Source organism: Centruroides sculpturatus, unplaced genomic scaffold, assembly GCF_000671375.1.
Source record: "Centruroides sculpturatus isolate CEXI.00-Female unplaced genomic scaffold, Cexi_2.0 scaffold266, whole genome shotgun sequence".
Classification (NCBI taxonomy): Eukaryota; Metazoa; Arthropoda; class Arachnida; order Scorpiones; family Buthidae; genus Centruroides; species Centruroides sculpturatus.
In genome coordinates, this window is record NW_019384421.1 from 117,188 (window position 1) to 133,919 (window position 16,732).

A 16,732-nucleotide genomic window follows, 5' to 3' on the forward strand; every position below is an offset into this window, starting at 1 on the left:
AACTTGTTGGACAGAGGTAGTCTATTTTTAATTCTACTGTTTTAAGATTATAATCTATTATAAAAATTAAAATAATAGGTCTATACTATAGTAGATGAAATGATAGTTTAGTTTACCATTTTAGGATTACAAAGTATGTATTCTCTTCTTCTTGGTAAACTTAATGAAAGGTGTTCGAGGCAATTGTCGAACATCAATTGAAACAATAAGCAGATTTCTAAAGAAAAATAGGCATATGTAATCTAGAAAAACTTTTCTAAGATTTTAGTTTTCATATTCATTTTTTTCAATTTATGAAAAATATAGATGATAAATCATTAACACATAAATTATTTAAAATCAACTGCAAGTACCATATTATTAAAAAGCTAGGATCAAGTAAAATCAATTTAATTATTACCATTTCCTTAGTTACATGACAAATTGGAACTCATGTTGTTAATGCTCAATTTTGTCCTTTTATGGTGACTTCATCAATCATATAAGAGACACACTTGTCTATGCTGAAACTAAGTGGAATATTAGCTGAGAATGTAATCTCAGTCGATGATTGAGGGATTAAAAGAGGGTTGGAGCGTCACTCAGAAGTGTGACACACCTGAAGGATGCATCAATCTCTTCGTGATTCTCCACGTCATCGTTACCATCAAAAAAAGTAATTAATGGGCAAAAGGCCTTTTGTGTCTTCTCTGCAGGTTATCCAGTTTGTTGTTAAAGCAACCTTATCGTCTTTCTTTCTCTTAATACCTAATTATTAAATATGCAAACATTTAAAGCAAGAATCTGCTTCTCTCAATATTGTCATAAAATTATTTTAGAACGTGATTAGTCTTATTAGAAATCTCATACGTTATAGTTTAAAATGTTAAATAATTAAGCAAATGTAATACTAACTCTAACAAAACAATTGTTTTTCGAATTATTAAGCTTTAAAAATATATAACCAAATTTATATAAATCTAAATTTTTTGTTGAAACGAACTGAATAAATTTGAATGGATACTATTTTACTTAATTGTTATAAAATGAAATGCATCAAAATGCGTAATTTATGCTTACAACTATTGCCTACTATATATAATCTATAAAATAGACTCTATAAATAAGCATAAAGTTTTGTTAAATCAAATTAAAATGTTTAAGATTTATCTCAAAAGTGAAAGTTGATACGAACACTGTTTTCTTATTTACTTCACGAGGCATGTTTAATGTGTGAAATTAACTTGACAACAAACATGACAACGAACACACAACCCAAAGTTTGTTTAAATCTATTACATTTCTATTTACATTTTGCATATTGAAAAAAATAATAATAAAGAAAGAAATTATACAAAACATTTCTTTTTCACAAATAAAAAACACATTCAAATTATATAGATTTGAGAAAACAATCTTGCTCACATAAATACATATTTTTCCCTAAGATACAAGTATTTTAGAATATAACAATTATAAAATTTAGATTTAAAATTTAGAATTTTCTATAAAAGAAAGAAAGTATTTATTATTCACTGATCAAAGAATAAAAAAAAAATTTAATTCTAAAAAATTAGGTGATGTTTTAAATACATATCCATTATACATAATTGATCTATCGCTAAGTTTTAAATACTGTACATAGAGCAATATTTATTAATTTATTCGAGTGTTGATTTTATTAATCAATAAAAAAGTTAATTATTTTTAAGAGGTTATTATAATATATACAGTATTTTTTTAAATCTTTTGTTTTAATAAGTATTTAAAAAACGAATAACATAAAATTTTATATCCTTCATTTCTACAATAACGTTTGTTGTTAAATTTTTATGTTTATAACCCAACAATCAATTAGTGTAAGCGAGAGTTGTTTCAAAAAAAATTAATTGGGTCAAGAAAAACCAAGCTATAAAATAATAAAGAAGTATTGTTCGAAAGAAATATTTTCCATCTGTAACATTGACATAAAACTGTTCATTATTTGATTGATATTAAATTTTTAATAAGTTTTATCTACTTGAGAAAGTGTAAAATAAACTTATATATCTAAAAAAATGAGAAATTCTACCTTAGAATATGCAATTTATGAAGTTACAAATATACAGACTCTATATACTTCTTTAAAAATAGAAAAGAGAAAATTTAATTAAATATATTTTACGCTGTTTTTTAGCACTTGAGTTATATTCATCATAACTAAAATATTTGCTGAATAATGTTGTAATTATATGTGCACCTGGCAAATTGTTTCCTGAACGTGGCTCTTCTTTCATAAAATCTTCACAGCTTTACTTTCTCTACATATATATATCTGTAGGTCGACATTCAGGCTGCTTTTCATGCAATATTGCACTTTCCAGTGTTTGAAATAAAATATATACTTCCACAGAAATTTGTTAGTAGTTTTTTTTTAATACATATTTATTACTCATTCATGTATTATTATTATTAATTTCTGATTATAGTAATGACCGTTACAATGTCAGAAGTTGAATTGCGATTGTGTTGTAAAGGTAAGTGTTCAAGGATGATAAAGTGTTGTTCGGTTTTATTAGTGATAGTGAATACGGAAGTAATTATTCATTTCCTTTTTGCATATTTATAAGCTATACTTCCTATTAACATATTTTTCTATTCTTTTAATGGGCATTTATAATTCTTTTTCTGTAATTGTATCCAAATGGGACTGTTAACAGAACTATCTGAATTTTGATATCGCAAACTAATTTAGCCCACGTTAAGTAATAGCATATGTTATTAATTTAGTTTTTATCAAAAATTTGTTTGAATTTATCTTATTTCTTTATAAACAAATCTAAAAATCTTGGATTTTTAAATGTAATTTTATTAAGATTATATTTTCTCAATATTCTATTGAGAACTCTGTACATGAAAGTAACTTTTTTGAAGTTTAGTTAGAAATTTAATTATATTTTAATTAACTTGTTATTAAAATTTATAAAATAATTATTTTCGTGTAAATCAAAATATAATAAAAATAATATTTTCTTACAAGGTACTGTACAATACGGTTTTCCAGTGTTTCCTTGTTTACAGGAAACGTTGGTGTAAATTAATGCATTATTGCTTTCGAAAAAACACCACGACTTACTTATAACTAAATTTTAGATGAAAAGAAATAATAAAATATTTAATGAATTTTCAATGAATTAAGAAGGAAAACTTTTCTTAGGAGGTCCCCTTGAAAAGTCCAATCTAATAGAATTTATAATTTTATTAAAGGCAATTTGGCCACTTGATCCATCTGTTAATGGGTTTTGGTGACATTAAGACCAAGTGACAATCCACCAACAGATTCCAGTTCGGAATATCAAGACAAAAGCGGAGAGGGGTGTACCAAAACCCTGTGGTGTTGCTCGCTCTGTATTTAATGTGTCAAACTGCCTTCTTCTAATAACATGTAATAAAGATTGATTTATATAATATGTAATTACAGAAGTCAAGTTTTCCATTTACTAGAGGATTGGAGAGTATAATTCTAGTAATAGGAAGGCATTAAGCCACACGCCCATAAAAGTTCGCTCTTAGACTGCTAAAAATACTGATATCTATGTGCAGATACACATGTAACTTATGTGATACTTATACCTGTGTGTATTATCAATAGTTCCTCTTAAATGTTCACATTCAAAACTACATTTACGGAACTATAAATAGGAATTTGTGGGAAGTTAAACAATCGAGTAATCGATTAATCTAAATTATTAAATATCTGATTCTGAACAATATTAAAATTTAATAAAATCAAACATTTCTTGATTTGAGAATCTTCAATATATCAAAACGTTAGAATTCAATTTAATCTTTTAATTTAATTCTATAAAATAGACGAAGAGAACTGTTTTTCCATGCAATTCTAACAATTTTAATCGAGATAATCAGACTTTGTATATGATTTATCTAGCACGAATCCCAAAAATTCAATAATATTTTCAATAAAAGTTAAGTAGTATTATTCATAAGTTATGACATAAATTAATATAAATGTTTTATATAGTTTGTTAATGGTTTTTCCTTAAATTTAACAAAATAATTGAGACAAATTTATAAAAATCTTTCGTTAAAGTAAATTAAGATAATTTATACATGTTATTAACATATTATTTATATATTTATTAGGCCTGTTAAGGAAACAGAAAATAAAAGACTAATTTAATATGAAAAATCAGAACATTTTAAATAATAAAATAATGGGGAATTATTTTTATTTTAAAAAATGTGAAAGTTTCATTTTTAATGTTCTTATAGTTAATAGGAGGTAAAGCTTACATTTACCACTTTAATTCAAGATATGACAAAAAAGAGCACAACAGATTATTATCATTCATTCTGACGTAGAGTTTCGGGTCACAAGACATCTAGAGTTACTCACTCTCAGGTTTTTGGCAGCTGTTTTGATTATAGGGATTACTTGGACCATAAACAAGATAGTCTGTTCCAAGTTATCTGCAGAATCGCCGGAAGAAATCAAAACAAGACCTTCTTCTGTTTGACGATTAAAAATATTTCGTCGCTGATGAAGTCTCTTTTTTATCTAATAAATTTTGCTTTTCAACTAAATTATTTTTAACGAGCAAATTTACTTTGAAGAATATTAAATATCACAATTTTATAACTAATGAATCAGCTAAAGCTTTACTAATTTTATTTATTTAGATGATTAAAGTCAGTGTTATCATCTAAATAAAAGTAANAAGTACTGTACAGTACTGTAATAAAAATTTTCCTATCTTTGATAAATCAGATAATAATTCTGTTTTATGATTATTGTTTTCTTTATTACAGTTGAAAAAAAATCATAAATGCGATATGCAATATAATTTCCACAGAAATTTTTATACCACAAAAAAAATAATTTTTTCTGTAAATTTTTTTCAACTTTTTAAAAATCCTTTAAATAATTATTTCTCAGATTTTCCTAGTAAAGCTAGTTTATTTTTATTATTTAAACATGTAATAAATGAAAATTATTTATATAATTCTGATTCGTACACTTCAGATTTTTTAGAGAATTCGATTATAAAAACAGTAAATAGTCTTAAATTTAACATTATTTAAAATTTATAAATTGTTGCGGATTGATTGACAGAAAAGTTTAATAAATTCTCGTTAAGATTTAAAGCACAGATACAATTTGTTTATTAAAATTTCTTAAAATTAGATGAAGTGGAAAATAGTAAAACAAGATTCTTTGTTCTTCTTATACTAACAAACTAATCTATGTTTCTCGTTTTAATTAAAGATTTTAAAGAATTTCTCTAATTTTAAGAGATTTTAATAAATAAATAAATAAATTTAATAAAATCGCTGCAAGTTATGAAGAATATAATTACAGATACAGTTTCTTAAATATATTTCGATTGTAAGTTTTGTATGTGACATTCAAAATGACAGCCTTAATGTTTTTATAAATTAAGCTATAATTTTTTATTTTAAACTTTATAGGTCTATATGGGGGATATATAATATATATTTAGTTTATATTGAGTATAAAAGCAAATTATTTTATCTGTATTTTTATAAATGTAAATATTGTAAATGGAAAGTTTCTAAATCAAATTTTGTTTCATTTCTAGAATCTTCAAGAGATCATCTGAATCTCTTCAGTAATCGACAACAGCCAAAGAAAAAGAGAAAATCCAGGACTGCTTTTACAAATCATCAAATATTTGAACTAGAAAAGAGATTCTTATATCAAAAATACTTATCACCAGCAGACAGAGATGAAATCGCTCAATCGCTGGGTCTTACTAATGCCCAAGTCATAACATGGTTTCAGAATCGGAGAGCAAAATTGAAGAGAGATATGGAAGAATTGAAGAAAGATGTTACAGCTGCTAAGATTCAACCCATTCACTCAGCTTTACTCGACAATATAGAAGATCTCACTTTGTTAAAAAAGGAACTACATAAAAAGACTAATTGACCATTGTGTACATATTTTACTTTCAAAAGACTACACTTATTTAAAAGATGAATACATCATGTCTGGATTTTTATATAAATCCAGAATTTAAACAAAAATAATAATTAAAAAAACAAATAATAATAATAATAATAATAATTCTAGACTTTACAGGGTGATCAGTACTTTCCCGGATGATTTCACATATCACGTGTACATAGCCCCGATGTACTGAGTGCCTTGCATTTTGTGTGTAAATACTTCGGAGTGGAATCTGTTCATGTTTCTCCTTGTATAAATTTATTCAAAGCTTTTCCAAAAATTTTAGAACTGTACTTAAATAAAAAAAACACAAAAAAAATACTAGGACCTATAGGCTTGTAGGTATGTTAAAATTCTGTACAGTATCTAGATTCTAGAAAGCTTTTAAATTTTATTCTTCTCTCGAAGTCTTCAAGTGAATCTGCACTTGTTTGTGATTGTTCTGACATGAGGGAATATGTACATATATATATATAAATAAATATAAATATATTATATAAAATAAATATATATATATAAAACTATATATATATATATATCTGTAGGTCGACATTCAGGCTGCTTTTCATGCAATATTGCACTTTCCAGTGTTTGAAATAAAATATATACTTCCACAGAAATTTGTTAGTAGTTTTTTTTTAATACATATTTATTACTCATTCATGTATTATTATTATTAATTTCTGATTATAGTAATGACCGTTACAATGTCAGAAGTTGAATTGCGATTGTGTTGTAAAGGTAAGTGTTCAAGGATGATAAAGTGTTGTTCGGTTTTATTAGTGATAGTGAATACGGAAGTAATTATTCATTTCCTTTTTGCATATTTATAAGCTATACTTCCTATTAACATATTTTTCTATTCTTTTAATGGGCATTTATAATTCTTTTTCTGTAATTGTATCCAAATGGGACTGTTAACAGAACTATCTGAATTTTGATATCGCAAACTAATTTAGCCCACGTTAAGTAATAGCATATGTTATTAATTTAGTTTTTATCAAAAATTTGTTTGAATTTATCTTATTTCTTTATAAACAAATCTAAAAATCTTGGATTTTTAAATGTAATTTTATTAAGATTATATTTTCTCAATATTCTATTGAGAACTCTGTACATGAAAGTAACTTTTTTGAAGTTTAGTTAGAAATTTAATTATATTTTAATTAACTTGTTATTAAAATTTATAAAATAATTATTTTCGTGTAAATCAAAATATAATAAAAATAATATTTTCTTACAAGGTACTGTACAATACGGTTTTCCAGTGTTTCCTTGTTTACAGGAAACGTTGGTGTAAATTAATGCATTATTGCTTTCGAAAAAACACCACGACTTACTTATAACTAAATTTTAGATGAAAAGAAATAATAAAATATTTAATGAATTTTCAATGAATTAAGAAGGAAAACTTTTCTTAGGAGGTCCCCTTGAAAAGTCCAATCTAATAGAATTTATAATTTTATTAAAGGCAATTTGGCCACTTGATCCATCTGTTAATGGGTTTTGGTGACATTAAGACCAAGTGACAATCCACCAACAGATTCCAGTTCGGAATATCAAGACAAAAGCGGAGAGGGGTGTACCAAAACCCTGTGGTGTTGCTCGCTCTGTATTTAATGTGTCAAACTGCCTTCTTCTAATAACATGTAATAAAGATTGATTTATATAATATGTAATTACAGAAGTCAAGTTTTCCATTTACTAGAGGATTGGAGAGTATAATTCTAGTAATAGGAAGGCATTAAGCCACACGCCCATAAAAGTTCGCTCTTAGACTGCTAAAAATACTGATATCTATGTGCAGATACACATGTAACTTATGTGATACTTATACCTGTGTGTATTATCAATAGTTCCTCTTAAATGTTCACATTCAAAACTACATTTACGGAACTATAAATAGGAATTTGTGGGAAGTTAAACAATCGAGTAATCGATTAATCTAAATTATTAAATATCTGATTCTGAACAATATTAAAATTTAATAAAATCAAACATTTCTTGATTTGAGAATCTTCAATATATCAAAACGTTAGAATTCAATTTAATCTTTTAATTTAATTCTATAAAATAGACGAAGAGAACTGTTTTTCCATGCAATTCTAACAATTTTAATCGAGATAATCAGACTTTGTATATGATTTATCTAGCACGAATCCCAAAAATTCAATAATATTTTCAATAAAAGTTAAGTAGTATTATTCATAAGTTATGACATAAATTAATATAAATGTTTTATATAGTTTGTTAATGGTTTTTCCTTAAATTTAACAAAATAATTGAGACAAATTTATAAAAATCTTTCGTTAAAGTAAATTAAGATAATTTATACATGTTATTAACATATTATTTATATATTTATTAGGCCTGTTAAGGAAACAGAAAATAAAAGACTAATTTAATATGAAAAATCAGAACATTTTAAATAATAAAATAATGGGGAATTATTTTTATTTTAAAAAATGTGAAAGTTTCATTTTTAATGTTCTTATAGTTAATAGGAGGTAAAGCTTACATTTACCACTTTAATTCAAGATATGACAAAAAAGAGCACAACAGATTATTATCATTCATTCTGACGTAGAGTTTCGGGTCACAAGACATCTAGAGTTACTCACTCTCAGGTTTTTGGCAGCTGTTTTGATTATAGGGATTACTTGGACCATAAACAAGATAGTCTGTTCCAAGTTATCTGCAGAATCGCCGGAAGAAATCAAAACAAGACCTTCTTCTGTTTGACGATTAAAAATATTTCGTCGCTGATGAAGTCTCTTTTTTATCTAATAAATTTTGCTTTTCAACTAAATTATTTTTAACGAGCAAATTTACTTTGAAGAATATTAAATATCACAATTTTATAACTAATGAATCAGCTAAAGCTTTACTAATTTTATTTATTTAGATGATTAACTTAAAAATAATTACGATTTTTTAAACAAAATTAAAGTAAAATAGAATTAAAATCTTTTAAAGTTATAAAATACAAGCATATTATTAATTATAATTAAAAAAATATTTAAAATAAATTAAAAATCGTTAATAAAATAAAATAATATTTTTTTACAACGATTTATTATTGCTTAAATAATAGCTTTAGTAGTCTACATGTATACCTTATACCAGGAAGAGTTAGAATAAATGTTTTGTGGAAAGAACTATAAATCATATAATCAATAGCTTCAAACCAGTAATCATTATATGCTTATGTGTTATTTAATTCTGGTTATAAATTTTATTTATAAATATTTGACAAATGACTAACTGTTTAAGAAGAATATAAATTTATAAATCTATAGTCGAAATTTTTTTAAAAGTTATGAAAAAAAAGAAAAAAAAACTGGTAGTTTATGGAACAAAACTTCCTCAAACTACCAGAATTTATTGTTTTTGATCAAACAGTAAATAGAAAACTGAATAATATTTTTCGAGACTCCATTAAAATGACGAATTTAATGGAATTTAAGAAAACAAATTGCTTTAAAAAAGATGTTATAAAGAGAAATACGAATAATATTGTTAAAATTAATAGAATGAAGTTAATCTTTCAAGAAATAATTTTATTCTTATAGTATTTTAGCTAGATTCATTTAGGCTATATTGTAATGCACTAGAAAAGTTGATTAACCTTAAATTCGCTTGAAAAATTAAAAAAAAAATCTACTTAAAGAAAAACATCGTTTAAAGTTTTGTAAATCGAATATAAGTTTATTTTTATATTAAACGATTCTTAAAAGATTAGAAATTTATTCACGTAAATGTTTAGGCTGTCTTCAGTTTATGCTAACTTTCAATTTCTTCATAGTTTATGTCGCGTGAATCAACGAAATGTTTATTATTGGTTGACCAGAGTTGAGATAAAGTTGACTGGAGATTCAAAATTTAAGGGACAACTTCGATCTTAGATCACACAGAAAAAAGTTAAAGTGATTTTACTTTCTAACTCCATTAATTTTGCTTTAATATTTTAATATTTAAAACTATTATGTTGGATCAATGTTGTATGTGATTGTAACAATACATATATATTGAAAATTTAATGTATTATTAACTTTTTTAATGTTTAATATAAACTAAACTGAAATGAGTTTAATAAGATAAATTAATTTATATAATTGAAAATAATCATTTGTTAAACGACATTAATATTGTCATATTAATCTAGGAAATCTAGGGATAGGGAAGTTTATTCTTCCTATCCTTTACCTATTAACTTCCCTGCTTTAAATTTTACCCGTGTTAAATGTCAAAATTTAATTATTTCTTAGAATTTCATACAAATTCAGATGATATATTCGAAATACAAATTTTTATAATTGTAAGATCGACTAAGGTTCTGTATATCATGTTTAAAAAATGTGTAATCGATTATGTTTGAATTTTTACAAATAAACAACCATCTGGAAAACTAAAATAGCATATACCAAATGTTTATTTTATTAAAAAAAAGTACATAATAAAAAAGACTAAATATTAATAAAATCCGAGTTGGTTATATCACAGTACAGATGTGTGCAGCTGTTACTCTTTCTTCTTTTTTAATATGATCTGTAACAAAGAATACATCTGTTAGTAGATGTAATTTTTATAATTTCATAACTACATTTATAAAATTAAAAATATATTTATACATATAAACGATTGGTAGACCGATTAGCTTATTTAAATTTAAATTAATTATCGTGTACTTGGATCATCTCCATGGATAACACGATAGAAATTCCGATGATCAATCATATTTCATCCCATTCATTCTTACCAATTAAATTAAATATGCTATCATTCTGACAAAATTCTTATCTAGAAAAATTCATTTAATGTCAACATAAGTTATGTAATTATAAATTTTAAAAGATTTCTACTTCTGAATACCTCTTAAACCAATAAAAAAAATTATTTGGCATCATTTCTTGGCTGTTATATCGAGTTAGCATCTACAATTAGGAAACAGAAATTTGTAGACTTTTTTCAACGTGTTGCAAATGTGTTTCTTGTCAGACGGAGAAGAATAATCTGTCATTCTTGATCAAGTAATTAGTTTTAAATCGTATTAAGAACCTAGAATAAATTTAAACATTCGTTAAATACCTTTATCTAATAATACCTTTATACAACATACGAGATGGATACTTGTAATGAATTCTAGCTACTGTAATTCTTAAAATAAAAAGAAAAAATTGGCTAAATTATTTTAAGATTTCTCTGCAATCATTGACAACAACCTCAATTTATCACGAACTCAGAGTAGTCAAATTGCCCCAATCAGTAACCATAATATAGTAGAGATAGATTCTTCACTAAAGACCTCACAAGTAGATGATGGTTACTTCAGATAATGATAGCTTTGGTTCCTCTATTTCTGTTCATCTTCTATAAAAGTGGAATAGATTGTCCAATTGCACATACTTCTTTATGTGAAACAATTTTTACTTCACCGGAACGATAACGAAAATATTCCTTTCGGATTTTCCCCACAGAAACATTCCAACCTACATCTAGGTCTATATTTAGGTTAGTATTATCACTTATACGTCTGGAATGGTTTCAATTTTTATAAATATCAAGACACCTTTTCACGCTTTGCACCTTTATGACGATATCTTAATGATTTGATTAATTATTTTCAAGAGGAGGTGCTTTTAAGATCATTCGAAAGTATACAAGCTAATGTAAGTTTTAGCATTTGCATGAATGTTGACTATTGTTTGTTAAGTAATTCGTACCAATTTTAGCATCATCCCATTCTCTATTGTCAAATTTTATTCTGTTGACATCTCTCCTTTATATTTACTGAGTTATATATTTTCTGTCACGTTCTAATTCGTTTGTCATCTCTTCAATCAATTGAAGTAACTGCATAAGCACTTTGTCAAGGTCTGAAATAATCTTTAGATGTAAATAATCCAAGAATTGAGACTCCTCACAACACTTTATTCATCGTTTCTTTTTTAAGCGTCAATTAAGTTTTAGCACTTAATTTTAAACATTATCTAATTGGAAACTATATTTAGATACTTTTTTAAAAATGTATAAATTTGGCTTCAATTGCTTTCCACAAAAAAAATAATTTTTTCTGTAAATTTTTTTCAACTTTTTAAAAATCCTTTAAATAATTATTTCTCAGATTTTCCTAGTAAAGCTAGTTTATTTTTATTATTTAAACATGTAATAAATGAAAATTATTTATATAATTCTGATTCGTACACTTCAGATTTTTTAGAGAATTCGATTATAAAAACAGTAAATAGTCTTAAATTTAACATTATTTAAAATTTATAAATTGTTGCGGATTGATTGACAGAAAAGTTTAATAAATTCTCGTTAAGATTTAAAGCACAGATACAATTTGTTTATTAAAATTTCTTAAAATTAGATGAAGTGGAAAATAGTAAAACAAGATTCTTTGTTCTTATACTAACAAACTAATCTATGTTTCTCGTTTTAATTAAAGATTTTAAAGAATTTCTCTAATTTTAAGAGATTTTAATAAATAAATAAATAAATTTAATAAAATCGCTGCAAGTTATGAAGAATATAATTACAGATACAGTTTCTTAAATATATTTCGATTGTAAGTTTTGTATGTGACATTCAAAATGACAGCCTTAATGTTTTTATAAATTAAGCTATAATTTTTTATTTTAAACTTTATAGGTCTATATGGGGGATATATAATATATATTTAGTTTATATTGAGTATAAAAGCAAATTATTTTATCTGTATTTTTATAAATGTAAATATTGTAAATGGAAAGTTTCTAAATCAAATTTTGTTTCATTTCTAGAATCTTCAAGAGATCATCTGAATCTCTTCAGTAATCGACAACAGCCAAAGAAAAAGAGAAAATCCAGGACTGCTTTTACAAATCATCAAATATTTGAACTAGAAAAGAGATTCTTATATCAAAAATACTTATCACCAGCAGACAGAGATGAAATCGCTCAATCGCTGGGTCTTACTAATGCCCAAGTCATAACATGGTTTCAGAATCGGAGAGCAAAATTGAAGAGAGATATGGAAGAATTGAAGAAAGATGTTACAGCTGCTAAGATTCAACCCATTCACTCAGCTTTACTCGACAATATAGAAGATCTCACTTTGTTAAAAAAGGAACTACATAAAAAGACTAATTGACCATTGTGTACATATTTTACTTTCAAAAGACTACACTTATTTAAAAGATGAATACATCATGTCTGGATTTTTATATAAATCCAGAATTTAAACAAAAATAATAATTAAAAAAACAAATAATAATAATAATAATAATAATTCTAGACTTTACAGGGTGATCAGTACTTTCCCGGATGATTTCACATATCACGTGTACATAGCCCCGATGTACTGAGTGCCTTGCATTTTGTGTGTAAATACTTCGGAGTGGAATCTGTTCATGTTTCTCCTTGTATAAATTTATTCAAAGCTTTTCCAAAAATTTTAGAACTGTACTTAAATAAAAAAAACACAAAAAAAATACTAGGACCTATAGGCTTGTAGGTATGTTAAAATTCTGTACAGTATCTAGATTCTAGAAAGCTTTTAAATTTTATTCTTCTCTCGAAGTCTTCAAGTGAATCTGCACTTGTTTGTGATTTTTTGAGTAAGAAGACTTTGAAGTAAGAACTTAAATGTGGTAAATAAAATTATACATTTACGTTTAATTTCGTTTAGAACTGTACTTTATTTAATAATTTCATATTAAATTTGGTTTTTATAAAATTGTCTTTAATATTGATCACGTTAACTTTAATTAAAATGCTTTTATACCTTCCATATCGGCTTAGACATACGGAGTACCATATAATATGAGTTTCAATTTTCCATTTAAATAAATAGAAATTTACAGAAATATTGTAAATATTCATTTTACATATTATGAAAAAACAATTTATATTGAAAATTGTGTCATTTCTGTTCCATTTTGCGTTATTTGAACTTATTTATCTTCATACAGGCCTATTCAATTTTGAAGCAAATACTCATTTTCGTGTAGCCAGGATCTATTTCGCCCGATCTAATTCGACTATATATAGCCTAAATCAAACTCATTAACAATATTGTTTAATTTATCAATTGATCCATAAAAAATTATTAAAATTTATAATAAATTTTGATAATAAAATTAATTTCTGCTTCTTTACTAAGAACAACTTTTACAATTTATACAATCAAAATTTTGGTCTTCTAAAAAACTCTTAAATGTTATCATTCATTTTTATTATTGTTATAGATATGTTATTCAATTATGTTACGCTCTGTAATTCATTTTGACGTAAAAAATTAATAATTTAATTATGTTTAATTTACACTAATTAGGAATAATTAGATTCTAAATGACCTAGTGAATATTATTAAGTTTTTAATTTAATATGAGATACGATTTTCATGTGTAATATCTAATAGTTAATAGCAGAAATAAACTGTATAACACGTGATTTGTTTATATAACTTAATAAAGCATAAAAAAATACAAGACATTTTCAATTTAGAGTATTATATTTCTCAGATAGGATAGAAAAACAGATTACGAAAAGGCAAATAAAATAATGATAATCTTATAAAATTAACTGATAAATCAAATAATAATAATAATAATTTTTATTTTTTTATGTTTATTCATGACAATGTAAGAATAAAATTGATCAAATTTATATATTTTTATATAAAATGTCGGATATAATTGGCAGTTGGTCAAGTAATTATATTACAAATTTCCCTATTGCGCTATATTAAGCGTACACTAATTTTTTTTAATGTAATTATATAAGGTTTAGACCTATCTAAAACTTACATTGCATGATTAAGACTGCACTTTTAAGTTTTACATAAATGTATAAAATAATTTTATGTATAAAAATGGCTTGATAATAATCGGATTTTGGCAATAACGTAAGACTTTATTCATAATAACAAAACAAATTTCATTTAAAATATACGTTAAATAATACATAAAATGATTACGTATATATTTAAAAATCTTTCTTTCTATAAATTTCAAAATATAAAAGGAAATATTCATTGTCATCGCAATTTTTATACAGTTCTATAAACGTTAATTCGCTCTGCATTATAACTTCGAATAACATTATGTAAAAGTTAAAATTATAAACTGTCTTATTTTTTAAAAAATAAAACTTAAGTAATTAGTAATTTTAAATAATTGTTATTTGTATTTAAAAATCATTTTTCGTAAAATCGAATTTTTTTTTGTTTTTTTGTAAAACTTTGTTTTTTAAAAATGCAGATATTAAAAAATAATTTTCTTTTTTTTAATTAAAATCGAAAAAAAAACAATTAAAGAATAATAATAATTTGAATTAAAAATAAAAAAATATAGATAAAAATTTTCCTTTAAATTTGTAGTGTTTTTTTCAACGAAGTACTGTACAGTACTGTAATAAAAATTTTCCTATCTTTGATAAATCAGATAATAATTCTGTTTTATGATTATTGTTTTCTTTATTACAGTTGAAAAAAAATCATAAATGCGATATGCAATATAATTTCCACAGAAATTTTTATACCACAAAAAAAATAATTTTTTCTGTAAATTTTTTTCAACTTTTTAAAAATCCTTTAAATAATTATTTCTCAGATTTTCCTAGTAAAGCTAGTTTATTTTTATTATTTAAACATGTAATAAATGAAAATTATTTATATAATTCTGATTCGTACACTTCAGATTTTTTAGAGAATTCGATTATAAAAACAGTAAATAGTCTTAAATTTAACATTATTTAAAATTTATAAATTGTTGCGGATTGATTGACAGAAAAGTTTAATAAATTCTCGTTAAGATTTAAAGCACAGATACAATTTGTTTATTAAAATTTCTTAAAATTAGATGAAGTGGAAAATAGTAAAACAAGATTCTTTGTTCTTATACTAACAAACTAATCTATGTTTCTCGTTTTAATTAAAGATTTTAAAGAATTTCTCTAATTTTAAGAGATTTTAATAAATAAATAAATAAATTTAATAAAATCGCTGCAAGTTATGAAGAATATAATTACAGATACAGTTTCTTAAATATATTTCGATTGTAAGTTTTGTATGTGACATTCAAAATGACAGCCTTAATGTTTTTATAAATTAAGCTATAATTTTTTATTTTAAACTTTATAGGTCTATATGGGGGATATATAATATATATTTAGTTTATATTGAGTATAAAAGCAAATTATTTTATCTGTATTTTTATAAATGTAAATATTGTAAATGGAAAGTTTCTAAATCAAATTTTGTTTCATTTCTAGAATCTTCAAGAGATCATCTGAATCTCTTCAGTAATCGACAACAGCCAAAGAAAAAGAGAAAATCCAGGACTGCTTTTACAAATCATCAAATATTTGAACTAGAAAAGAGATTCTTATATCAAAAATACTTATCACCAGCAGACAGAGATGAAATCGCTCAATCGCTGGGTCTTACTAATGCCCAAGTCATAACATGGTTTCAGAATCGGAGAGCAAAATTGAAGAGAGATATGGAAGAATTGAAGAAAGATGTTACAGCTGCTAAGATTCAACCCATTCACTCAGCTTTACTCGACAATATAGAAGATCTCACTTTGTTAAAAAAGGAACTACATAAAAAGACTAATTGACCATTGTGTACATATTTTACTTTCAAAAGACTACACTTATTTAAAAGATGAATACATCATGTCTGGATTTTTATATAAATCCAGAATTTAAACAAAAATAATAATTAAAAAAACAAATAATAATAATAATAATAATAATTCTCCACTTTACAGGGTGATCAGTAAGAACTTAAAT

General features: G+C 24.5%; 4 protein-coding genes across 4 annotated transcripts in view; all 4 read left to right on the forward strand.

The window, feature by feature from the left end:
• The window catches only part of LOC111619413 (transcription factor LBX1-like), a 38,680-nt gene extending 32,121 nt beyond the window's left edge, over window positions 1–6,559 (forward strand). Inside the window, exon 3 of the mRNA XM_023361113.1 lies at window positions 5,941–6,559. The gene's annotated coding sequence lies outside the window, so the exon portion shown is untranslated. The remainder of the gene's footprint in view (window positions 1–5,940) is intronic.
• LOC111619432 (transcription factor LBX1-like) lies at window positions 2,450–5,951 on the forward strand. Its single transcript, XM_023361136.1, has 3 exons — window positions 2,450–2,495; window positions 2,999–3,050; window positions 5,551–5,951. The coding sequence occupies exons 1-3, from the start codon at window positions 2,450–2,452 to the stop codon at window positions 5,927–5,929; spliced, it is 477 nt and encodes a 158-aa protein (XP_023216904.1). The 3' UTR covers window positions 5,930–5,951.
• An 86-nt stretch (window positions 6,560–6,645) lies between the features above and the next one.
• LOC111619402 (transcription factor LBX1-like) lies at window positions 6,646–13,519 on the forward strand. The gene is made up of 3 exons (XM_023361105.1): window positions 6,646–6,691; window positions 7,195–7,246; window positions 12,707–13,519. The coding sequence occupies exons 1-3, from the start codon at window positions 6,646–6,648 to the stop codon at window positions 13,083–13,085; spliced, it is 477 nt and encodes a 158-aa protein (XP_023216873.1). The 3' UTR covers window positions 13,086–13,519.
• A 60-nt stretch (window positions 13,520–13,579) lies between these two features.
• On the forward strand, window positions 13,580–16,686 carry LOC111619403 (transcription factor LBX1-like). The gene is made up of 2 exons (XM_023361106.1): window positions 13,580–13,584; window positions 16,179–16,686. Exons 1-2 carry the CDS (start codon window positions 13,580–13,582, stop codon window positions 16,555–16,557), a joined length of 384 nt encoding a protein of 127 aa, XP_023216874.1. The 3' UTR covers window positions 16,558–16,686.
• Window positions 16,687–16,732: the final 46 nt, after the last annotated feature.

What these genes read in the sequence shown, in the direction of transcription:
- LOC111619432 (XM_023361136.1), top strand. Translation starts at nt 2,450, where the DNA reads ATGACCGTTACAATGTCAGAAGTTGAATTGCGATTGTGTTGTAAAG. An exon ending in ATTGCGATTGTGTTGTAAAG is followed by an intron (nt 2,496 to 2,998) that starts GTAAGTGTTCAA and finishes TTTTCTTACAAG; the next exon opens with GTACTGTACAATACGGTTTT. An exon ending in TGTTTACAGGAAACGTTGGT is followed by an intron (nt 3,051 to 5,550) that starts GTAAATTAATGC and finishes TAAATGGAAAGT; the next exon opens with TTCTAAATCAAATTTTGTTT.
- LOC111619402 (XM_023361105.1), top strand. Translation starts at nt 6,646, where the DNA reads ATGACCGTTACAATGTCAGAAGTTGAATTGCGATTGTGTTGTAAAG. An exon ending in ATTGCGATTGTGTTGTAAAG is followed by an intron (nt 6,692 to 7,194) that starts GTAAGTGTTCAA and finishes TTTTCTTACAAG; the next exon opens with GTACTGTACAATACGGTTTT. An exon ending in TGTTTACAGGAAACGTTGGT is followed by an intron (nt 7,247 to 12,706) that starts GTAAATTAATGC and finishes TAAATGGAAAGT; the next exon opens with TTCTAAATCAAATTTTGTTT.